The 25,362-nt window shown below is 41.8% G+C and overlaps 2 protein-coding genes across 11 annotated transcripts in view; one reads left to right on the top strand and one right to left on the bottom strand.

The window, feature by feature from the left end:
• LOC308181030 (uncharacterized protein) overlaps positions 1-25,362 on the top strand; it is a 54,325-nt gene that overhangs the window by 26,320 nt on the left and 2,643 nt on the right. The window contains exons 2-11 of one of the 4 annotated variants that reach the window (XM_080563610.1): positions 462-541; positions 9,790-9,883; positions 12,901-12,967; positions 14,846-14,967; positions 15,079-15,205; positions 16,193-16,292; positions 19,468-19,712; positions 19,827-19,961; positions 23,432-23,527; positions 23,621-24,284. In XM_080563610.1, coding sequence (XP_080419736.1) covers positions 15,178-15,205; positions 16,193-16,292; positions 19,468-19,712; positions 19,827-19,840 — 387 coding nt within the window. In that variant the 5' untranslated portion in view covers positions 462-541; positions 9,790-9,883; positions 12,901-12,967; positions 14,846-14,967; positions 15,079-15,177 and the 3' untranslated portion in view covers positions 19,841-19,961; positions 23,432-23,527; positions 23,621-24,284. Of the gene's footprint in view, positions 1-461; positions 542-9,789; positions 9,884-12,900; positions 12,968-14,845; positions 14,968-15,078; positions 15,206-16,192; positions 16,293-19,467; positions 19,962-23,431; positions 23,528-23,620; positions 24,285-25,362 lie in introns of those variants that run through there. The other 3 variants (XR_013941297.1, XR_013941298.1, XR_013941296.1) reach the window with 3 other exon arrangements.
• Positions 19,299-25,362, bottom strand: part of IMPG2 (interphotoreceptor matrix proteoglycan 2) — a gene marked incomplete at its 3' end in the record, with an annotated part of 56,683 nt that continues 50,619 nt past the window's right edge. For 5 of the 7 annotated variants that reach the window (XM_080563521.1, XM_080563523.1, XM_080563524.1 and 2 more), the window contains 4 exons: positions 23,635-23,823; positions 23,280-23,478; positions 22,417-22,496; positions 19,299-21,546 (listed from right to left, as the gene is read on the bottom strand). In XM_080563521.1, the coding sequence (XP_080419647.1) occupies positions 21,534-21,546; positions 22,417-22,496; positions 23,280-23,478; positions 23,635-23,823 (481 nt within the window). Of the gene's footprint in view, positions 21,547-22,412; positions 22,497-23,279; positions 23,479-23,634; positions 23,824-25,362 lie in introns of those variants that run through there. The other 2 variants (XM_080563527.1, XM_080563522.1) reach the window with 1 other exon arrangement.

Genomic DNA, 25,362 nt, shown 5'->3' with positions numbered 1-25,362 from the left:
AATATATAGCTTTCATTCATTTGGTGTCACTGCTTCTCTTCCTCTTCTGTGACAGCTTGGGTGATGTCTTCAAAAGATACGACTGAGAGGGGAATATAGCAAAGATCTATAAAACTAAGTGACGTCAAGATGAGTTCATGCTCTCTCCTAGTACAGGAAGTAAGGGTTTAACACGACATTCTTGGGGTTATTTAGGACTGAGTATGGGATGTTTTATCAACTTGTCATATGTTCTAGTTTCGCTGAAAGAGTTTGAGAATGCATATTATTCAGTGGAGGGAGTAGCTGTCCTTTCATTTTCATGGAGCAATGAAGTAAGGGGCTGAGAGTTTGTTGCCATTCGTTCAATACCAGAGCTTGCACATGAGGTATTGAAAGTTCAGGGATGTGCAAGAATGTTTCCTATCTTGCAAGGGGAATACACTTATCTTGCCTTTTTTTTTTTTTCTTTTTTTTTCCAGGTATCTTGCTGCTACTAATGAACTTTATCTTTACAAAGTACTATGTACAGATGAAACTCCCTTATGAAACTTCATTTGAGGTGAGTTTGTGTTTATTTACTTGCAATGGCGCTTCTGTCAACTCATCTGTCACAGGTTGAATTATGTTCCATGAGGGTTTTGAGTGAAATATTTACCATTTTCTAGAAGAGTCCGTTATAGCTCATGCGGTCATTTGTGTGAGCAGCAGTGCTTGATGTGCCTTCTGCACAGGTAGAGCAAAACAAATGAAATTCTATCCCAGACGCAGAGAAACAAAGGTTATTAAATAATGGTGTTTGAAAGGTGCTGAGGCTTGGAAGAAGGAAAATACTTCAGAGAAACAGAAATACAAACTTTTCAGAGTTGGGCAACATGCAGAGGTGTATTAAATCTTTCACTGTTGAAAAAGGACAGGTAATATGTTTGCACGTCCTTTGCAGTTGCAAAGAATTTTAGTCAAACACAACCAGCAGGCTTCAGGTCAGTTCACTTTTTTGCCAAGTTCAAATAACCTTTGGAGTTTGTTGCTATAAAATACTTGGCACTAAAAGATTTTGCTAAAGAAAAGCTTTGCTCTAGAGGTACTGGTATTGCTGATCGACAGGTGGGAATAGGGAGGTCGATGGATTGATGCTTTGACTCCTGTGAAAGCGTGACTTCTTAGGAAATTATTAAATAGGTATTAGTTTTAGCTTCAGATGCAGATATTTATTCAAAGGCCCCCCACTACAGAATGAGGGTGTGAGGAGGGGCAGTACTCCGCTGGTCAGATGATGCAGCAGCTGCGCTGCTTCTGGCTGGAAACGCTCCTCCAGCCCAGCGGCCGGAGGACAGCGGGCAGCTCCCCGGCAGCGCCGGCGGAGGACCAGGAGGAGGAGGAGGAAGAGAGCAGGATGGAGGAGGACGAGGGCCGGGGCCGTGCCCCGCCGTGCGCCTCTGCCGGCCCCTGGCGGCGGCAGCGCGGGACCACAGGGCGCTGCCGGCGGGCTGGGCCCCGGGCCGGCACCGGGGGAAGGGGAATGGAAATGGGGCCGGGACCGGGACCGGGACCTGGCTGCCCGCTGCCCGGGCTGCGGCTCCGGGTCAGGTTTGGCCCTTTGCGGGCACACGCGTGGGTGTCCTGGCCTCCAATTCTGGGGATGCCACACGGCTTTGTGTGCCTAACAGCTGGGCTTCAAAAGCCACTGAAGCAGCAGTAGAGAGGTACGTGCGCAATGTCTCCCGCACGTAGTCCGTGCCCGTTTCAAGTGAAAGATGTTTCTCCTCTCTTACAGCGCGAGCACAAACACAGCACAAGAAATCCAGCGAATGTGCCAGGGTTGGATGCAGCCAGGGTGAGATGTAACCACGTGGCACAACAGAATATGAGGAGAGGTCCAGGCAAACTGGACTTGCACATCTTGCACGACTGGCAGATGTGCATTTGTTTTAATAAGTTATTGCCTGATATCCTTGTATGTTTGTGGAACTTCACTCTATGTAGAACATAATGTGAAGGCAAGCAGTAATTAAAACAGAAATTGTGCTGGAAGCAAACCAGTAGCAAGATACAAAAACAGGGCAACAATACATAGGTATTAATACCAGAACATCCAAGTGCTTGCCACTCCAACCTTTCTTAGTTTGAATTTTAAGTTAGGAGACAAAAACCAACTTTAAAAGACTTTGTTTTAAGTTATCAGGCTAGGAGCAATGCAGGAGATTCCAGCCCAAGATTTTCTCGTGGTGAGTCACAGCTGGGTGAAGGAGTCTCAGGAGTAGTCACAGTTCATTTAGGACTTACTAGGTCAAAACAGCTAAGTATGTTGCACTGGCATTACATCTGTCTGACCGTCCTACAGTAAAGAAACTATGTCCTTTGATTTCTGTGCCAGTTAGAGTGGTTTGCACTCTTGTGAAATCATACGATGGGCAACTGAGTTCTCATACAGCAATGTGAGGAGTGTTTCTTGGTTCTGTGCTTGTAAGTTATCCAACACTATATTGTCATTAATTAACTCACAGAGAGGGTGAACATTACTCACTGAGAAAAAGCAGTGAAATCGAGGCAGGGATTCCCTGAAGTTCTATTGTTCTGCCTATTTTTTTATATTATTATTTCTTTCTTCATTTGACCAGAAGAAAAGTGACTTGCTCTGTGCAGTTGTTGTACAACTCAGTGAGAAAATTTTTGTGAGTGTGGCCAAAGTGAGGGTGGTGGTTAACTCAGTTGAGTTGAAGGGGCAAAAATACGAGATGGCAAAGGCAGATGTGTCTTTTTTATGAGGAAGAACATGTTTGAGGTAACATGCTTTGCAGGCTGTCAAAAAGGATACATCTAATTGGGGTCAGTGTGCTTCAAAACATAGAGAACATGATGCTGATTGCTAGAGTGTGTGCTAAACACTTCTTAAACACTGCTATGTCATGATTAAGGTCAATGAGCATGAAGGAAGGGCTCTTCAATTTATTGTGGAAGACGTTAGAGCTTTTAAACTGCAGAAGACAGGAGCTGAGTCAACAAAGCCTGGAAAAGAATTAGAATCAAGGTCTTTTAAAACTGCTTACCTGACATTCGTGGAAGCAGAGAGAAGGTAGTGAGAACCATGGTTGATTGTGAGAATTATAGCATCCCTACACCACAGGAAGGGAGTTAGCTGGAAACTGAAATTGCAGGAAGCAAAAAGAGATGAAGAAGTCTGTAAAAGAAGTGGAGAAAATGGGATTCCCTTCCTTTCTCTACCATATGCTCCATGGCAAATGTATTTCTGAAATCTTACTGTGTGTGTGCAACTGGATACTGTCTGAATAAAGTTCCTGGTATTGTAACATCTTCAGAAACCAGTATTAGTTTCTAACTTCTCCAATTCAGATTGTTTGCCTTTGCCCTCAAAGTCTATGCTTTTAATCCCTAATCCTGGAGATTGTTTTAAAACCTGAAGCGTAAAGCTTCTTCTGTTACTACCAGTGCTTCATTGCTGCACTTTCAGTTGTGGGTATGACAGAGAACTCGGCCAGTTGGGCAAGAGGTTTTGAGTGCTGAGGCATTTTGTTTGCCTGGCACTCTGGTAAATGAGGGTGTCGTGCCATGGGACACAATGGACCCCACCAGGTGGAGGCTGTACCGGTTTTGGAGCTGGGTGAACTGTTGTTGTGTCAGGAGGCTGATAGTAAGCCCTAGGGGGTACAGCTTGCTGGAGTGCAGCCCTGTGCTGTTTCTGCATTGTGCTTTGTGCAGTACGGGTATAGTGAATAGTCTGGTGAATAAAAATCCTTTTATTACCCTTGAATATGTTAAAAGAAAAAACAAAACATTTGAGCTTCAAAAATGTCTTGGAATAATAGAAACGAGTAACACTTAAAGATAAGAGTCATTCTGAAATGGCAAAAAAAAAGGCATTATGGAATCCTTTGTCATGCTAATGTCTTGGCACACACAAGCAAGCTAAAAGAAAAAATAAAAAAAAAGCAGCATTAGGACATGTTCTTCTTACCCATACTGCTGAGGGCCGAGAACACATCACAGTCAATAGTTCACACATCCTATCTTCTTGGGCTAGAAAGCTGTTGTGACTCAAGTTGTGCGCCCATTTGTGTTGCAATAAATCCTTACAATTTATACTCTTGCAGGTTGACTCACATCACTTGTTCAAGTCCAGCATGACAGTTCTCATCCCTTACCCCTGCCATAATTAGCTGACCTGTTACAGGTTTTTTTAACCCTACGTGTTCATTTGATCCTCATCAGCAGAGGTGCAGTAATTTAGATTGACTGCATGCGGTTCCACAACTAGGATGAACACTCCTTGCTGGACTTAGTGAGAAGCAGCATATGGGTGAACAGGAGGCTCTGAGACAGTGGAAAGTACATACTACAATCATCCTGATGTGTCCTTCCTTCTTACAGATTAAAGCATCATTTGGAGAAAAAGGAAGCTCCCATTTGTGCTATGATCTGTGTCCCTTTTTTTAATGAATGTTTTTGCTCTTTGCAGGTTCTCCTCATCTAGGCAACAAAATGTGATTCTTGAGAGAAAATGATTAGGATACTCCTTTTCTGGTATCCCAAATCCAAAATGCAGAGTTCAGATAACAAAGCATAACCTTTGTGAGTTATGCTCTGTGTACATGCATTAAAAAATTCTCAAAGATTAAGCCTAAAAATTGCTAGCATTTGGTAGTTATAAACTCAGGGAATCCTGAGCTACCACAAATTTTTATTCAACCTAAAGTAACAAAAACAGATTCAAACTTCATGTTAGCAGAGTGTCTCTCACTTAACTTCTTTCTTTAAGGTTAGCCAATTCAAAAGACAAAACTGATAAAAGCATATGTGGATCTGAAAGGAGGAGGTTTTTTCACTTTGAATTTGACTCTTTTTTAGCTTATTTCAGTGATTTATTTTACTTTTAAACTTATTTGAGGCAGAATAAATACCTGTCTAAAACCTGATACTCATAATACTGTTAGGGCACCATGAAATATTTTACTGTCACAAATACAGACTGATCTGTATTTGTCCTATTACCTTCCCAATAGTCAACAGTGGTCCTTCCTGTATGTTAGACTGCTATGTGTTACCTCAGTCTTTATGAAGAAATCTTTTAGGCTTTCTGAAGTATGTTTGCTTTTGAGTCTTTTATCTTTCTCTTCTATCCCAAAAAATGAAAGTGGAGAGAGAAACAGAATTGGTGAAAAGAAAATAGCATGGGACCTTCTACACAGAAGAAGCCATCTTTAAAACAGGGAAGCTGTAGTAAGTCTACTCCAAAACAAACAAATGAAAAAGACAGATGCTTGTTTTTATTTGTTTATTTTTTTAAGAAGTGCACTGTTGAAGGAGAAGTCTCACATGTTTTCCCAGTAGCCATAAGGTGTTGCAGTAAAGGCATTAGCTGATCAACTTATACACAGATATGTTGCATTCGAGCTTATGTGTCTTTCAGTCTCGCAGTTGCTTAGTCAGATGGCAGTCTATTTTTATCCAAGGTTTTTCACCAGATGGGATAAAGGGGCTCATCTGACTGACAGGAAAGCTTAAATTTTTCCAGGCCTGTCAGGAAAGCATTCTTATAACAAGGAGAAACCTTGCTATATGCCATTTCCCAAACAGAGGACTGACCAGAGATAAGACTCTTAAGTAAAAGGATCAGCTCTCTTTACTCAGAAGCTACACAAGAATGGTATACCATCTGCTCTCCTGATTGTTCTTAAAGGATAAATGAAAACTGCCATGAAGTTTGGCCAGATTTTCTCCTTCATTCTTTTTAATAAGCTCTTTTGCTGGCATTGCTTTGTAGGTAGTTCAGCATGCAGTTTTTAAAGACAGTTATTAGTTGTACCACTTGCTAGCTTGCTACAAGCTAACATAATGGTTACTGAGACACAAGTTGAAGTACCTAAATATGTAGGTGAACAAAATAAATTGTGGAGAATTTTCTAGATGTAATACAGAAGAGAGGCAATACATGCCTAGTACCTGACAGGATCTTTCATAAATCTTTATTTGTACTCCACAATGAAGGCTTAAGGTGTTTCTCTTTGTTTTATGTTTATTGTTGGCCAGCTTTGTAGAGTTTTGCTGAGTTTTAATTTTGCTCATTTATTGAAATTCAGTTGTACAACAACTGTGTGAACCTTCCTAAATGCTTCATTCTGCTTTTCAGCACCCAGAAGAGGCACTAATGTTATCCTTATCTAATTATTAGAGGAGCAGAATTAATAGGTCAGGAAACAGGCATGCAGATCTGAATTGGTTGTCCCATCACGAATGCTTGTAGCCCCGTACTCCTGTTGATTGTAGTGATGAAGAATTGGTGTTGACTGTAGTGGTAAAAGTACTTCAGCCTGACACATGTTTAGAAACTCCTTCACTTAGTAACTTGACCAGGATAACCTAGAAAGACTTTGACAGAGCTAGGGCTGTATCCCAAAACTTCTCACCTAGTTACAAAAGCATTGTGGGCTTTGTTTGTTTGTTTTTAAATGTCAGAAACTTAACATGATTATCAAAACCAAATGTACAAGGTCAGAGGTAAATTCAGAATATGAGAATTGTGTGTGTATATACACATATATAGCTGTGAAAGGGATACAGTTTTCCATATTGTTATGAAGAAGTTAAATTTCCACTTCTTATTTTCTCAATGGGATTCTTGGGTTTTGGTGAACTGTGGTTTTTTGTTTGTTTGTTTGTTTTGTGGTGTTTTTTGCTTTTTTGTTTTCTTTTAAGGTAGCAGCAACTCTCAAGTTCTTATTTCTTGAATTTGCAGCTGAGCAAGTGAAGTGAATATTTGGCAATACCACCCATGTCTGCTTGCAGGGGTGCAGTGAGGAATCATGATTAAAGGTGGTTCAAAGAGCTGATTTGAAAGGGGACAGGGATACCTCCACAGGCAGCTGTGGGCAAGATGGTTACCAAGTAGGGTAATTACCTTATCAGTACTGTGCTGAATAGTCCTGAGGAGGTGAGGTGAGTATAGAAAGGCCAGTTCTGACTTTGGCTGTCACAGTCAAGAGTATTACAGGACCACAAGGAAAAATGGCCACACTGATAAGGATAGATTCTAGAAATACAAGGAGAAAGAAACAGCAAGTGCAGGCTGGAGAAGAGAGGGACACAAAGATGCTGTGGCCAGTGTCACAACCATGGTATCACTAAAGAAGAAGAATATGAGCTTATTTTTGGCCATGCTGTCTGTATATAAAAGACTTGAAGAATATCTGAAAAAAAATGATAAAGTCAGGTTAGGATACAGAACTCAATAAAAGACCAACTAAAACCTGATTAATTTATTTGTGCATGCTTTGTGTGAATTGCATTCGAGGCATGTGAGTAGGTAAAATTTTTGAGAGAAGAAGGCCCCTTTGGACCTTACAGAAGTAAGAATCTAATCCACTAGGGAAACTTCCAGCATAATGTGTGTGTGTGTGCGTGCATACGCTAACTTTCAGAAGCTTTGTCCCCTTTGGTCCTTGTTCTTTTCTCCATTTCAGAGAACAGGATGGTGCAAACTTGCTGGCTGTAATAGTGCTGTGTGTGTACAAAGTTATGTTTTTGTACAGGTATTACAGAGAATTTTATGCTCCGTAAACTCGGTTTTATACAAGTGTTTCTGTACCTGTGGCTCGTCAATATCATGGTAAGTGTGTGAAGAACGTAAGCCAGAATTGCTCAAAAGCAGCTGAGGACAGGCAGTGAAGGCTAAAGCAGCTTGTTAGTGCAAATGAGGACAAGAATGAAGTACGCTTGCTTGTGCCAAAAGGCTCTGCTGCCAGATGCCTTCACGAGTGGCCACTGCCTTTTCCCTCGGAGGCTAAATTCAGGTGTCCCTTTTTAGAAAGGGGGGGGAGGCATCTGGGTTTGAGCACTCCAAGTGGGAGTGAGTCTGAGATCTGAGCAACCCTTCCAGAACCAATGCGTGATTAAATGCAGGAAAACTGCTTCTCATTTGTTGTTTGTGTTAAGTTCACCATCTGGTCACTGGATCTTGCTAAACGCCTTTGTATGCAAGATGAAGACGCCCCCGGTTTCAGCCAGCTTCTCCTATTACAGATATATAGCAAGCTGGCCACCTTTCAGACCTCCTCTTCAGTAATTAATTCAGGCTGTTGAACTTCGGCTGCAACAATGTGATCAATGACAGGCAACTAGATGTCGGGGGGGGGGGGGACAGCCATATTTAAAGTAAAGACACCTGAGGTGGGACATGAGAACGTTACATTAGGTATATTCAGTGTACAAGATTAAGTCCTATTTTATGAAGAGAGAAAATGAAAAACTATGCATGTAATGTAAGGAATGCAGCTAGAAGTTGAGAAAATTAAAGGAGGGAACAAAGAATCAGAAGCTAAAACAGAAACTGGAGCAGGGAAAATGACTGCCAAGAAACAGAGAATATACTATTAGCTTCCCCCTCTTTTTTTTTTTTTTTGAGCATTTTCTAGTACATCTGACAGCACTGAAGTCTGCGGTTAGCTAGCTGGCTGGCAGTTGTGTGTCACTGAAAAAAAAATCTGCAGTATTTATTTCACCCTCTTCCCCATACCTGGAGACTGAGCTAAAACGATCAACTGTACGCATAAAGTCTAGGCAGACTTGTGTCCATATTTTTGAGTTATTAATGAAAGATTTCTGCAGTTCTTCATACTTTGACCTCAATAACTGAGAAAGAGGATGTCCTAGCCACAAATTGTGTGTAAACGTGTGTGAAAGTATTTTCCTTTCTCCCACTTTCCTGTTTCTCTGCAGAAAAGGAGAACAGTGGGTTTGGGAGTCTGATTGATTTCCTCAGCTATTTTGATAGCTCAAGGTATTGGTAGAAATCCCAACTAGAGGGCTGTAAGTCAATACTGTAAAATACTGAAGAAACACATTGGTAAATGGTAGTGATGTTCATAAAGATAATATAATAGACTGTGTGGTCTGCCAGGCAGGTATGAAACAAATTGTGCCTTAGGCTGATCACAAAACCACACCTTAGACACATGGGTGGCTGCCATAAAAGGGAAGCTCAACCATCCTTTGTCTCAGCAAGTGTTCCTGGCCACCTTGCCAGCATCAACACTGATAAAGTCATGCTGGCAGCCAGCTGATATGATATAGCTAAAATACTTCTTGGGGCCATGTTTTTTGGCTGGCTTGGGCCCCCTGCTGCAGCTGAGCACCTAGCTCAGTGTAACCTGTGGTCATGCCATGGGCAGCAACAGGAGTGCCTAAGTGGGCACAGGGAGAGAAGACAAAGCAGGGCTTTTTGGTTGGGCTAGCAGCCCGTGGGATTGGGCTTCTGTTACCCAAAGCTCCCACTGCTGTGAATACTGAATGCTTGAGTGATCTGTTTTGTCTGTAGGCCCCACCATAGCTTTGCTGATGGCACTTCTATTGCATGGGCAGTTCCCCAGACTGAGAGTCTTTCTCTGAAGTGAAGATAAAAAAAGCTAGCATCTGGACCTCTCTGATTATAAGGATAGAGACATTTTTCCTTATGTTTTACTACAAAGGTAAAACAAATGATCTGGATCTGGGTCCGATCTTGGTTTATGTTTGCCCAGAAGAATGTTACTGCATCTGTGGTTACAATGTACTCTCCTGCATGGATCACAAGGCTTCTAAGCATTTACTTCAGGGGTCTTTGCACTGTGTGGTGGAACCACTGATGGAGTTCCCATGGATTGTAAGAGCATTTCTCTGACTTCTTGGATGCACAGTCCCAGAGGAGCTGGAATTTTATCTCTTTTTCGGGTGTCAGTCTAGTTTCAGCCAACTAGTAATTACGTTTTATCATGTGTCAAGGGGATGGCAATTTCTTTTTTTCTTTTTTCTGGGCAGGAAGGCCAGATTAGTGCACAACTGACGAAGGGAAGCCATGCATTTTGACAAGAGACTGGGAAGTTGTTAGGAATAACAAGGAAGATGTGTGAAGGTAAGGCTCAAATTAAGCAGTCTTGCGTTATGTCTGTGCCACAAAAGCATAGAAGAATCTTAATTGGTAAGTGCCAACCAAATCCCCAAATGGGTTAAGCCTTTCTAACAGTGCCTGTTTGTTCGCTTCTTGTCCCTTTTTGAAGTTCTTGAGTAACTGTTCATGCATTGCACTGAATTTGGGGGCGAGCCCCTGTAGAAACCTTGTGCATTAATTCAGGCAGGACTTTGACTGCAGTTCAGAGGCTGTATAATCAACAGCATGCAAGAACTGGAAATGAACCGAGGATTTGTTACGGAGACCCAGACGCACACAGTTTAAACTAGGGCCTGGAGTTTAGTCATTTTGAAATAACGCGAGCTGTTTTCCTTTGTGCGGGGCCAGTTCTGGCCATGGACATTTAGTGACTAAAATGAAGTACTAGTATGTATTTGGAGGAGCATGGATAAGAATTCAAACGTACCTGGGAAAGCACAGAAGATGGGTGAGAAATTTCCCATGGGGAACCTGGACAGCGCACCTAGGCACAGGTAGGCTACATTGTCAGACCAGGGAGCTAGCATGGCTGGTGTACAATGAGAAAAAATAGAATCTGTAGGATGGTATTTCTGGCAGATTCTTGGTTTAACAAAGCTCTCTTAGTTATTTCCTAGCTTTGTCTTATCTGACACATGTTAATCATGCTCATAAAACAGTCAAAAGAGGAATAATAGAAAGGCTTTGGCCTGGATTGCCATGCTTTTGATCTGTAGTGTTCAAAGTGCACATGGGGTAATGAAATTAAGAATACTTACCGTTGATTTTTTTTTTCAATTAAGAAGCTACAAAACAACAGGTGCAGATTTACCAAGGAAACTTAAGAGATTTCTCTGATGTGATTTGTGCTCTCAGTCATCACGTGATGTGAGAGTAGCTGCATTCAGCCTTGGCCAAAAAAACACTGCTTGCTCCAGGATAAAAATAGAGCTTCAAAGAAGGCAAACGAATTGTCTTCTGACTCTTGCAATCTCAAGCTATTCAGAGAAGTTCCCATATGCCACTAACAAAAATAGGATGTATTAATCAGACAGTAAATTCTGCTGTACAAAAAGTGATTCTCAAATAAGTTGAGAAGAGGAAGCTCAAGGGATATCTGTGTCTGTTTCTATTAAGTTCAAAACTAACAGTTAATGCTTGCAGTTTTCATATAATAAAAAAAATCTCCAGAGTAGCAGGGAGAAATTGGAGCAAGGGAGAGCAAATTTATAAACCAACCAGGTAACTCAAACTCTGACAGTGCTCTTGAATAAGAAAGATGATTCATGCTCAAATGAACTCACTGAGGTGTGGGTGCCAGTTACTTCAGGCTTCCTTGTCAAGGCTGATATGAGGGCTACTAACTGAAATATTTTATAGTACTGCTGTTGTAGCAGTGACAGTCTAAGAACACAAGCAAGATAAAGCTTGGAGGGAGAGAGAATATTGTTATACCTGTTGCTTCAGGAGGGGAAGAAGGGGTGAATAGACAAGATTTCAGTTTGAAAGCCACAAATCCTCCCGTTCCCTGAAAAAGATCATTGCTGGAAATATGGTAGATCATGTTTTAGTTTCTGATAGTGGGTGGTAGTAGTATACTGTGCTCAGCTGTCCTCACTTCTTGCATCGATGGACCAGCTGTACTTGGGGAGACAGGGGAGTGTTCTGGCCCTCTTTGATCTCTCTACTGACAAAGACACCAAGACTTCCAGTTAGGATGGATTTGGTGTGTGAGACACAAACACCTGTTTATTTTCCATAAAGTAATAAGTCACCAGATGGTAAAGGTTTTTATCCACACTGCTCTAACTGGATTTGTACCAGTAAGTTGGAGGTGAAAGGTACCATATGGTACTGTTAATCCCTGAAGCATTCATTATTCCTAAAATAATTTTCAGCGCCTTGTAGTGTTGACATCTCTCTTTCATTACTGTCTGCGCTTATTTCTGTGGATAATGTTCAGATGAAGTGTAACTTGGAGTATTTGGTTTGGGTTCTTTTTATGTGAGTGTTCCTGAGATTCGGTGCCAAGCGGAACATTAATTGCCCTCGGACAGTCAGTTGGGGCTTATGTGAAATGAGTTGGAGGTCTCCTTCCAGTCTCCAGTGGGTGTAAGGACTGTTGCTGGCAGCCTTGGCAGAGAGGCAAACTGCAGATAAGTTTGATAATTTCGGAAGTGATGGGTGTTCCAATGGATACTATCTGATTAATAGTACAAACTATTGTGAACGATGGCCATTGCTTATTGTGACTGCTGGCGAGACCCTACCAGCCTGGGATTAGACTGCTCTGATTTTCTGGGAGCAGGGCTGACTTGTGATACAGGGAGGAGACTGAAGATTGGACCCTGCTGACTGCTTGGGTGGATGGCAGTTTTGGCGGGAGATAATAAGAAAAAGATCAGCATCAAGAGAGTTTACCTAGACCATGAGGTTTTGAGACTGGCCCACGATCAGCTCTGAAGCTGTAGGACACTTGTAGAGATTCAATGGCTTGATGTTCTTCAGGCTGGTAGGTGTCCAGAGGGGGATTTCAGCCAGATTGTCGCAGGAAGTACCCTGAAGGCAACACAATACCTCTAGAACGGTACTGAAGCATGCACGTGTAGTGTGACCACAATGAGGAAAAGTATTCAAGGTGACTGCATGACCACTGAAATGGCTTCTGTTTTGATACAGATATTGTGCTGGTAGGTGCAAATACTAGTGCCTAAATACAGGCTGTTTGGATGAACAGATCCATCTTCTACAGAATATTTCAACTGCTATTTGCTGATAAGCTATTGAAATATATTAGTAAAAAAATGGAACTAGAAGCTCTCGATTCTTCTGAAACACCTTGTAGCAGGTTTTTCCACAAGTGTTTTAGTATCTGAGTTGACAGGGTTGTTGTTAAAAATGATAGGTTTAAACATTGCAGGCTGATTTAAAGAAATAAATTAAGCTTTTTTTTCTTTTTTCTTGCCCCTTATGTTGACACTTTGAATTTATTCTTTCTTTAGGAAGCAAAGACCATACTAGTTGTTGATGTCTTCTGCAGAGCGGTCGCTCCTGGAACCAGTGTGTAGGGTAAGTGCCTAAAGCTCTCGGCAGCCCTCTGCCCCAAGAGAACAGTTACCAGTCTCTGTGCTTCTGTCTGCTCTGGAGATGCTGCAAGGAGTCATCCTGGTAGCTGCTGCTTTGGTGCCTCTGTCCCTGGCAGGGAGCAGTGTCCAGCACCCTCCCAGCCTTCCCCGCCTGGAGAACCGCCTCAGCACAGCTGGGCTGCCGCGTGGTGTGCGGGACCAGGACTTGGCCTCCCTGCTCACGGGAGGGAGTGTGCGGGGGTCTCACTGAGGGGACACTCCCTGTTGCTTGGGGTGTAGAGAAGCAGGCTGCTGCCTGCTCCTGCAGGATGCCAGTCCCTTCCAGGCTAGCAGTTGCCAGCCCCTCTAGTAGTTGCTGCAGCTGGCCTGATTTCCCACAGCTCTGTCACTAATAAAGGCAGTGGAGCCATCCCTAGTGTTATCCTGCATGCTTCCCTGCAACAGGCCTAGAGCCACAGCCTGGCTCAGTGCTGGAAGCAGCCTGAGTGGCATTACAGTCTGTGTACAATAGCTTAAACAAGATGACAAATTTGCCTTCACTGAACTTCAGTCTGTGCTACCTCACACAGGACCTTGATCTGTAGACCACTGGCCTGAGTCCCAGCTAAGCTAAGTCTTCCCTTTTGTTGTGATGTTGCCTGTGGTCTGCATGTGGTGTGGTAACCTTGCAGAACTGACAGTTGCTTGGCAGCCTGCAATTGCTTCTGGCTTTCCTGACGGTGTTGAGAACCACAAATGTCTGTATGGTATTTTGAGGGCAGCTGCAGATGAGATTTAGTCAGTTGGAGGTCAACCAAAAACTTTGTAACTACAGCAGGCCGATATGTCGCTTCTCTATAAGCCTATATATGTGGTTAATTTGGTTACCCTTTGGTGCCATAACTGCAGAGGAAGTGTAGCATCTCTGCCCCACATCAGGAGGTATAGAGGTACGGACTGTGGGCTTGCCCTTGAACTGGAATGAATACAAGAAGGGCTTTGTACATCCAGCATCTTAAATAGCTGTCGATAAATCTGCCCTGTGTCTTAGTGAGATCCTTTGCTGCATTGCTTTGGAAAAAGCTCTTGTAATATTTTATTAAAGAAAAATTGAAAATGAAGACATGACTGGACTGATAGGAAGATATTCTGTTCTCAGCCTCTGAATAAAGCAAGCTTGAATTCAGAGTGGTATCTGGAAGCTGCTACTAATAAAAGTTTTGAGATAGTGGCATGCAGGGCTGGGGTTGCGCAGTAGGTGTCTGAGTATTGCGTAATTATTAATAAGGAGCAAGAAAAATAGAAAAGCTCATTATGGAAATTAGAGGACAGCCTGTATTACGGAAAGAAAAAAAAAAAAAGTGTTTTCTTTTTCTTTACTTCTTAGTGGAAAAAATGTGGAAAGGTAGAGAGATTTCAAATTGTGACTATTGGCACCAGCAAGGAACTTGAGTGCTCTTCCCCTCAGCCCTCCCTCCCCCAGTTTGAAGGTATTCTTTGGCTTGGCTCTAGTTCATTCCATAGTTCATTTCAGAGGTTAGATTTTTAACTCTGGTTTTACCATGTTCTGTGTGTGGAAGACCAGAGCAGATGTTTCACTGCACATGCCAAACAGAGACAGAGTTGAAAAGAGTATTTCATAGAGCACCTTGTGTCCTCCAGTGCAAATGTCCCTGCAGGCTTCTTCTGAAGTTGGAGGAATTGTGCTCCTGTCACTGCTGTTGTGAAAACACATCTGGCATTTCTCCTATCCCTAGAAATTGTCTTTAAAAGAAAGCAGGGGTGGATTTGGGGGACAGGGGAGTGAACAGGGCTACTTTGCTTTCTGCTGCAGCATTCCTAAGGCTGCAGTCTCACTTAGGCTTTTGTTTCTGATTTGCAGTTGCTGTCCCAGACATAGCCAAGCTTCGTCTTCTGTCTGTTTTTCTTCCATTCTTTCGTCCCTTCCTCTTGCCCTCTCAGAAGCATCCTGAAGTGAGATCCAGTGGACACGGATGTAGAACAGTAAGTATCACTGTTGCAAGTGGGCTGGGTTGAACACTTCTTTAGTTAGAACCAAGTTCTAGATCCGGCCCCTCCAAGCTGAAGCCCTGTGCTATTTTTTCCACTAACTAGGGGGAAGAAAGCTCGCAATGGCAAGGCGTTGAAGCAAGTGCTGTGTAGGCAGCAGAAGTCCTGAAATGATCAAGTAACTCCACCTGTGTGAGACAGTTGATGGTCTTAGAGAATCCCATCCAAGTAGGTAATTGTATTTTGCTGTACCAACTCTGTTTTTCAGAATGAATGGCATGTGGTTTTCTAGTGTGGTCTGACATTTAAAGCTGGATAAATACTTCTTGGTTTTCAAATTTGGTCCTCAAATGTGTCCTCCATTTGCTGACTGGACTTAGCTAGATTTTAGGGTTCCCATTTCCCAGAGCAGAATGAGGACTGTGTGCAACCCTGTGGACAACATCCTGCTACAGACTGAGTTAACTGGAGGTGTTTTGAAAAATGTTCACGAGAGATTCATATGGAGGCTGACTGCGGTTGGACAATTCACATCTTTGGTTTTCTATATCACAGGAATGAATCTCTCTTCTATTTTTTTTGTGTTTTCTTGTGGGTGTTCCCTGCCTCCCCCATGATCTGCCAGCTCAAGTTTTTCATTTTATAAAATCATCTGCTTTTTGCACACAAATAACTCAACAATGGGAAGTTTTGTTATATGTTTATGGAACATACCGGTCAGCATAGCTCATCAGGTTTTTAGATCATGATGTGGAACACTGTTTGCAATGCTGCATCTGGAGAGGAACAGCTGATGGCTTACAAGACTGTTAGCAGACTGCTGAGGGCACTTGATACGAGACAGTTCTTAAATAGGTGCTGAGCAGTGAAACTGCAGAACCTCTGCTGTACTCAGTTGTGCACACCCCTCACCGGTATTTCAGAAGTAAAATTTTGGCCTTGTCCAGTTAGCCTCCTTTGCCAGGTACATGTCTGGTGGTTCATCCTTCCTTCCTGCTTATCCCTGGATGTGGCAGCTGCAGGCTGCAGAGGGTTCTTCCCTCCCCTTTGCAAATCAATATTACGTACACTTAGCCAGGAGCAGCTTATTGACTGGAATGTGTATCAAACTATAGCAATTACGGGATAATTCTCTTCTTCCTTATATAGAAAACAAGTAAAAAGAATAACCTTAATCTACTGCATAGCTCCTAACCCTTCTTTCTTCCTTCTTTCCAAGCCAAACGATCCCTTTCTGGAGACTGGTTTGTGCTGCCTGAAAACTGTGGACTGGTTCTCTACTTCGAATTCCTTACCAAGAACTTCATTTTTCTTGGGAGGTGAGTGCAATGCTCTTCTGTGGTTTGCCCTTTTAAAAAGTCAATGGAGTCATGTGGTGTCTTAACAGATGGCCCCAAACCACTGAACATCAGCCTGCTCAAAGTCACCAGCCCACCAGTTCTGTATTCTGTTAGCTCAGTGTATTCGGTGTTGGCATTAGCCATGACAGCTCCCATCAGGAGCTGTGTGCATAATGCAGGAGATTGGATTCTTCTGAAAGGTCGGTCTCTGCGTGTGTGAGGCTCACAGTCGTGTTTACTGCAAGCACTGGGAGGGTATTTCACTGTGGGCTGGGTTGTTGGTTTGATATCTGTAACACGGGCAAGTACGAGCTGACATAATAGATGCTGGTGTGGTGGGGAGAAGGGTAGAGCAAGAACTCCTGGAGGAGCTCTCTAGAACCATGCTGTATTGCCACCAAGGCTGGTTGTGGGTTTCCATGCGTGCTTAAGAGGAGATGATGGAAAGCAAATCCGAAAAAGGTAGTTGTGGGAAGGTGGGGTGGTAGTGGTTGTTTTGTTGGTTTTAAGCAGAAGTTTAGGAAACAACACACACACGCACAAAACCACTGTGCAGCAATCTCTGTTTTACTGAGGAAACTTAAAAAGCATTTTTGTGGATCAAAGACCTCTAATACTCCACGCTGGAGATCAGGAAGGGAACAGCAGCCCCTCCCTAACCGAGCAGATGATTGGAACTGTGAAGGGCAAAGCACAGCCAGCAGTTACCTGTATCTCAGGCTAGGAGACTGGAACCCTGCGCTGCTATTGGAAGTGCTTTGCATTCCCCTTCCTCTCTGGGATGAGAGATCATTTTATCACTGCATAATCCTCTTTTAGGTGGAGGTGAGTGAATTCCCTTGGAGCTCTTTTCCCTGACTGGGTGGAGGTCTTTCAGTCTTGGGACTGCTTGTACACTCTGCTGAGAGACTGCCCCTTCCCTTGCCCTCTTTCATCCAGTCACATGCCCGCACGACTGCATAAAGTCTTGATGTATGGCCGTATCCATTGTTGTTGCTGCTTTCATTTTTGTTCAAACTAGGTCAGCCTTTCCAGAAAGGCATAGTTTCCCCATCTGGTAATCAGCTGTGGAGATGCAATCACAACTCCAGTTAACACTAACTCTGATTTGTGTTTAATATAAGACTTTTGGCTAACATTTCAGCCTTCTATGATTCAAGACAGATTGTATTTGTTGTTTTGATTGTATAAATGAGACCTGGTGAGGGGATCTCCTGAAAAAAAAAAAAAGGCAGGCTTTAACTGTAGCTGACTGCAACTTATATCTTTAATAAATACGTTAACGTAGTCATTAGATGTGCTAACAGTAGAATTGATTTAAAAAATCAATTGGCATGTGTACAACAAAATTCCAGTACTAGGGGCATTTTTCATTCTGAAAGAGTGAGTTTTCCTGTGTTTTCAATGCAACACGAAGACAGATCTCAACGAAGAGCACACGTTTTGAAATGCTGTTGAGCTGGCTCCTGAACAGCCGTAGCACCTCAGGCGAGCTGTTACTTCGAGTCCTGCAGCCTGCTGGCATCCTCCAGCCAGAGCTGCCTGCCTGCTGAAAGTGTTTCTTCCTGCAAAGTGTCATGGGTGAACCAGCAAGGAGGGTGAGAGGCAGCGGGGGGGAGTCCAAGAGGACAGGAACTGAACTAAAATTCCTGGAGCCATTAATAATCTGGAGCAGGGGAGCCAACTAGTGTTGAATGTGGCAAAACAAAGTTTCCCAGCTTGGACTGACAGACAAAAAAAAATTCCTTTCCTGGCCCAGAAATAGCTTTGGATTTGTTGATTTATTTTTATTTTTTTCATTTGAAAAACCAAAGCAAATAGATGGATATTATGTAGAACATAAGGCTTCTGTTCTCAACCTGGATCAAGCAGTGAAAAGATAACACAGCAATGCTGCTGATGTTATAGGACATTTTGAGTAGAAAAAGTACCATGAAACTTCTGTGTGTAACTATTAATATTTAAATGGCAATAATGCTGTGTTGGATTTCACCTGCTGTACAAAGTCAGTTTGTGTCTGTCCTAGAGTGCTTACAGATACAAATTGGCATTGCTGAGTGTTGTCACTTCGAGTTTTCACAGGATGAGCTGTCAGTCACTGCTCTGGAGCTGTAGCACCATGGCATCCCTGCTGTCCACAGACCCTGTGTGGAGGAGTCGCCCCGTGCTCCCTCTGCTGCCTCTCACATCAAGGACTGATTCAGCAGCTCTGACCAGGAACCTGAGTGAAAGCCTAAATTGTTAAAGGCTGAGTTGTACCCAGTGTTTTTTGCAGTACAGGGCAGCGTGGTTCAAATCGTATTGTTACCTGTTTGAGAGCCTCTGTTAAAGGGGCAGTTGACAGTGTCTTTCAGGGCCTCATTTTCACCTCTTTCAACCTTGGGGGTGGCAAGCAAGCAATCAGACAGACCTGTCAGTGTTCAGCAAACAGTACTGCTTTTGTAGGTGTTCTCAAATTAACCCGTGGTTCAAACCTGTGCTTTTTACTTGAAGCAAGTGAAAAACTGCATCTTGACTGTTAACAAGTACTGGTAGATGTATATAGAGAGCATGATTTGGTTTTTATTAGGATATTTAGCGTTTTTTCATTAAGTCCTTCTTGCATATTGTAAGACGCATCCTCAAACAAAGTTTATGTGAAGATGTTTGGAGGAGGGGTCAGTTTTTTTAAGACATCAAGATCACCGAAGTAACAGCACGTTTTGATTCTCTGATTAGAGCCAAAACAGCCTCAAAATGGGCAAAGAGCATTAATAGAAAGCAAAGCACTCAGGTGCATGCTTTCCAGCATGAATTTTCAGAATATAACCATGCAAGTGATAAAGAACTACACTTGGCACATGTGCTAAAAATGAGTTCAACAGCTCAACCCAATTCATTAAAAAAAGAAAACTAAAACCTTTCTGATACTACATTCATGTGTCCATGGCTAAGGTAGATTTCTTCATATCAAATAGTCTCCACATGAATTTTCTAGAAAAAAAATATTTTGGAAATTGTATTTTATTGTAGTGAAAATAAGATAGCATTATGTTTACATGTATACACACAAAAAGGAACAATTCACTGTATATACAATGAAATGCCTCGTGCTCAGTGTAACCAAGAATATCCTCAGCTTGTGCCCAGCAAATATCCAAATACCTTTTAACAGGTGCCTGGTCCCAGCTGTCGTACACAGCTTAGCAGAGGCAGCGCAGAAGCTCCCCAGGCCAACAGCCCAGCTGCACAGAAGTGTACCCCGAGCCTGTCATCTCCCCCCGCTGTGCAGTGGTGGTGACCACAAGGCTTCAGTGCCCCAGGACGGCTCACCTGTGCCCCTGCAAGAGCGGGGCTGTGCCTTACAAAGTCCAGACCTGTGCTGCGCTGCTCTAAGAGCCCAGGGTCACACAGCACAAGGTAACCTCTGCCTGATAACATCACGTCCCAACAACATTAAGCTGCACTGTATTGCTTTCAGCTGTCTGGTGTTATTTGGACTTACAGTGGTTTACGTAAGCATTTGTTTGACAGATTCATGGCTCTGATGACCATCCCTGCTACTCAAGGCAAGAAGACACTATGCAAATGATCCAGCGAGGTTCTCCAGAAGAGGTAGAGGAATCGCACTGAAATCTTTACTGGGTTAGATACGCAGCCTCTAGACAAGTAAGTAATTCTCAATATTGTAGAATTTTAAGTAGTATCATTTGGCTGTTGGCACACGTGGGCTGAGAACTATACATGATTATCTTGGTAAAGATAACAATTACCTTGGCCTTGTTTGTAGGTAGAGGCTGATGTGAGACTGTTTGTGCCCTGATCCTGACTGCTATGTTAATGCTTTAACAACAGATATGGTGACTGAGCAGAGGTCCCACATACCTTAACATGCAGTCAAAACTCGTCTTAACTTCAAGATAAAATTCAGTTTCTGTACCTCAGGATGCACCCCACTATCAATTCAGCTATTTTAAAATGCTTGAGGCTGGCTGCTCCTGCTGGAGAAATTCTACCCTGGCTTCCACAAAGCTGAGATTACTGGGGCTGGGTTTTTTTTTGTTTGTTTTTCCCCATAAAAACATATTGCCATCTACCAAATATGCATCCATTTAAATACCACAGCCTGATTCGGAAACACAGCTCATGGCAGGCTATTGCCCAGTTCAGTAAAGAAAATTTAAATATTAGTTGGCTGAATTCAACACTGAGTAAATACTAAATATGATTTTTAAGAAGATGGACACCAGTGCCACTAGTATTTCATCATTAAACTATTAATCTTTCTACCCTCTAATTAAATGCACTCTGAAAATAAGCTGTCAGGGAAATAAATAACAGATAAACAACTCATATTAACAACGAATTGTCTATGTACAAAAAAATTCAATGTTAGTCACTTAAGCTTTACAGAATATTGGTATAATAGAAGCCCTTTTGCGCTCCAGCTTGTGTCTGTGTCAGGACCAGCTGGAGAGCCAACTATCTTGACTTAATAACACGGTGTTGCAGAATTACAGCCCTGCCTTGCTCAGGCACCAGATGTGGTGACTAAACATCAGCGGTGATGCTTAGTGTTGGGGGAGAACCTTCCAGAGAGCTGCAGGCTCAGTTCTGGGTTCTGTTTTGCTAATGCCAGCTGACAAAAATTAAAGCAGGCAGCCATAGAAAATAACACCCTTTCCAGTGAGGTTAGGGTTGTATTTATAACAGGAATGCTTTAGAATAACGCTGACACCATTTTATTGTGGTGGTTCTCTCCTACAAACCATTCATGTGCAAATCAAAGAGTTCTTCCCACTAGTGCTTTATACCTGTACAATTGCTACAGGAGACTCCAGTGAAGGGGATAAATGCCAGACAGGAATTGTAAGGGTGAATTTTATTTTTAGTTTGTGCATGTATCTTCTTTTTTCTGAGGTTTTTGTTTTTGGTTTTTTTTTTGGATTGGTATACAAACTCTCACTGTCCATTTCAGAGTTAATGAAAAATGAACTTTCATAACCTCTGCCACTTCAGATCACCTCTTAAAAATGTCACTTTACGCAGAAAAGCCAGAGGTAATTGAGATAAACAGACATCTGTACATTTCAGCCATTCATTTAGAAAACATCTGTATCCATCCATGCAATGTTAAGACTATAAGTAACTTTGCAGTTACATCTGAGCCCATTGCTATGGCAACAAGGTAGTCTTTATCTCCCACATGCTTTCTACTGATTCCTTTTTTTTTTTTTTTTCTTAAAGCAGCTTCCTGAAATGAAAAACAGAGAAGCAATGATTAAGTTAGTCTCTTTCAAACTTTGGATTCAAGGCTTATATGAGGCAGCCCTTTCTACTTTCCAGCTGTGGAAAATTTAGAAGCTGGTCTGTCTCAAGATGAAAAAATGAACACTGACATGGAAAAATGTGAACTGCAGTTATTTTCAATTAAAAAAGTGGAGTTGGTGATCTTGGAACACAAGGTTTTTGCTACTGCAGTTAATTTTAATCTGATCCCAAGGAATTGTACTGCAGTATCTTTCAAACTAACAGAGCTATCTGTAATTTGCTGTTTGCTACAGTGAGAAAACAGTTCAGTTCTGTGATAGCCTTTTCCATGCTTAACTTGCATCAAAACGCACAGCTCAGCTTGGCTAACTGTTTGGAACTGTAAGCTCTTTATTCTGATAATGTCTCCACAATATCAGACAGTACTGTGCTAGTGACCTGCTGGTTTTTGGTTAGCTGACAAGTCTTGAGCATGGAAGATCAATTAATATGCAATTAATTTTTAAATTTCTATTTAAATATAACACCAGGTAATATTAACGATGCTAAAAGAGTTAAGAAGGTTTTATTTGTACTTTAAGGACCTAGTTGATGTCAGTCAGTGCTTCTCTGACACCCATTAACTTTGGAATTCCTCTTCAGTACTTTTAACGTAGCTGCTGGGGATACCTACTTTTGACAGTGATTACTTTTAGGTGCTCTAGAAGGGTCAAACCTCTTCAGCAATAATGCTGAAATCTTAACTTCTAGTGCCCTAGCATTTTTAGACCCTTCATACGAAGAATATAGCGATGTAGTGAAGGTTTCGTGAGAAAATGTTAAAGGAATTAACCAGACAAGATATTTCACTCACATTTGATGCTGCCGAACAAACTCTGCAAACTGACGGTCTTTAGCGTAGAGCTCTATAATTCGAATTCTGTCCTGAATTTCCTAGAATACAAGGAAGACAAATTTAGGTACATAACAGAAATTAGAATACTACTGAAATAACTGAGTTCTTTTTCTTGGAAAATGAAACTCATATGCTTTGCTATTTCAATAAGACCTTGAAATGGGGCAGTCCAGGACTAAAATTCTTTATGCTATTTTTAAAACTGAAGCACTTCATTTTTGGAGTCCAGTAATACTTAACTGTTAAATCAAAACCAGGGCTTGGAGAGAATGTGGCATTTAAAAGGCTTTAACAAAACCATTTCTCTCTCATAGATACTTTCCCTACACTCAAGCTGGATTCACACCTCTCACCATTGCTTAAGGATTTGCGGTTAGCTCATGGATGTAAATCCCTTCTCCTCAGCCTGCTAGAACAAACGCTGGATACCATGTATACAACAAAGAAGGAGAACAATATGATCTAACTCACAGGTCATAGAAAGACCTAAGCTTCAAAACCCCTCTATTAAAGGCCTGGAGGCTCCGGATTTTCACCGTCTCACTGCAACTGTCTTACATGTGGCAGTTGGCATTAAAAGCTAAACGCTGTGTCTAGCACTAAAGCAAACCACCCCAGTCCTCATGCAGCTACTTAGGCAGTCAGCTCTGTTATCATGTGAAATTCATTACTCGTCAGAGCACACCCGTTCCTTTCCATATACTTAATAGCAAGCAGGGCAAGAAAGCCTTTCTCTCTCCTCCTATATAGTTGCAGCAGCCATAGTTGTGACTTATTTAGCTATTGTATGTCTATGCCAGTGTAAAAGCAATGTCACTTACCTCCTTAGTAAGCTCACTGTTTTCATAAATGTGCCTTATCTCTTCACTGCTGTAGTCGGTGGATGTCTCTGCGCTGGTTGAACTGTAGGATGTTAGCTGAGGGTATCTGCGGTAGTAGTGGCTGTAGCCAGTCGTATCACTTTCATACATAGGGTTGTACTTAACTGCATTCTCAATGGACGAGAGGCTGTCACCCTGCCTGGGGGAACGACAAACAAACCATGAGCTCTGCAGCCTGGCATTTGGAGGTACGTATACATACAGCCTGTCGCTTGTCAGTGACATGCTAAGACTTATGATAGAATTATCCTCGTGGTGACAGCTGTCCTTGAAAATATTAGGTGGTGTCACTTACCCCTGAGAGTCCTCGGTGTCGCTCTTCGTGTATTGGTCTCGAAGGGTCCTGGCCAAGAAGAAGATGACAGCAGATGCCACAAGAAGGAACCCTGCCACAGAAGCAATGGCAATACCCACAACCAGTGGTTCAGACACATACTCCTCACAGTGCTCCCCTCTGTACCACCAGTTCTCTCCTACACGACACCTGCAAAAAGGAAACACTGGGAAATCAGACACCAGCAAAGACTCTGACTTCAGTTAACATAGGTGTATTTAATTTCGTCTTATGACAGTGCCTCGGTTATCTTAAAAAATATATTTGTATGTTTAAGCACTAACCTTTTATTATTATTACTATTGTGAACAGCCTTTTTTGTTACTGAGGATTTTAGTGGAGAGAGGTAGAACAAAAAGGATAAAGCGTTAGTGATGGCAAAGCGCCTCTATTTTTTGCTATTTAGAGGATCCTGCAACGTGTTAAAACTGTAAGGTGTTTAGACCAAGTAAAAAGTTAGGCAGTGATAGAGCCTTGCACATGATGTAGCAAACACTGTAAATGTAGTCTTAATGATATTGTAATGCAAATACAAAGGAAGGTATGTTAATGAGCAGAACATTTATTGTATGTAAACTCCACAGTGATTAAATACACAATGACTAGAAAAAGGGGTGTGCCTAGAAGTGTATCTTTGCGGCTGCTCCCCTAATCAGCATTTGCTATTTATGCCTTGCCATGGTACTGAATATGACAGCTGTAGCTAATACCACCTTTAAACATACCAGTACAAATAATATAGCTGCATTACATGTGTTGGGGCCTTTTTGCTATAAAAAAAAATATCAAGGAATTGCAATGTATTACAAGCACTCACAGTACTGAGCCTTATTAATACTACACATTAGTAAATTAAGTCTTTTGACATATATATCTAAGAGTTTACTAAATTAGTAACCAGCATTTGAACTTCTTCAAAACACTTTTTTCAAAAAAATACTCTACAAATATTTTTCAAAATATTTTTCAAAAATACTGGCCAGAGCATGCTTGAGCTCAGATATTTGTGTCGTATTAATCTATTATACAAATATGATAAAATTTATACTACATCTTTGAAAGTATCCATCCTCATAGCATTAAAAAACATTATATTGTTTTCCTGGTAGAAGCCAGGACCGTAACATTGACTTTAAAAGTTAGAAGTAAGCCTAAAAAAAAGGGACCTGAACTAACATAAACAATAACCAGTAGTAGCTATCATTCCTTTTTTGTAATAATTTTCCAACCTTTTGTGGAGGGCTGTACTTAGTTTCTAAAAATAGACTGTTACATTGCTGGAAAGGGAAAAAAATAAGTGCAGTATTGGAGTGCACATCAATTGATCTGTGTCTTGTAGTAAGTCATTTCAACTACCTGTAAAATATAGGCATCCTATTTAAACACATCCGTATCCTAAAAAGCACAAAATTTAAACCAGGGGGGCTGTGTCTTGAAACCACACCTTTTTTCTCAAGTTGCCAATGCTTTACTTTTACGACGTTTTTCTTAACAAAAAGCACCATTTTTAATACATTTATGCTATATAAGGATGCTTTTCAAATCTGAATTTTTGCAACGGAGTCAACTCATACATGCTTTATGACATTATCTAACACTTTGCTACTTAAGGAAACTGCCAGAGAGAAGTTCTGTCTCAAAAGGTCAATGAAGGTGATGTTAACAACTGAATACATTCCATTGTTACTA

The sequence above is a fragment of the Anser brachyrhynchus genome (assembly GCF_964034855.1).
Source record: "Anser brachyrhynchus genome assembly, chromosome: 1".
NCBI lineage: Eukaryota > Metazoa > Chordata > Aves > Anseriformes > Anatidae > Anser > Anser brachyrhynchus.
The sequence above is the reverse complement of the archived record's forward strand: the minus strand, read 5'-3'. Positions and strand labels throughout refer to the sequence as shown.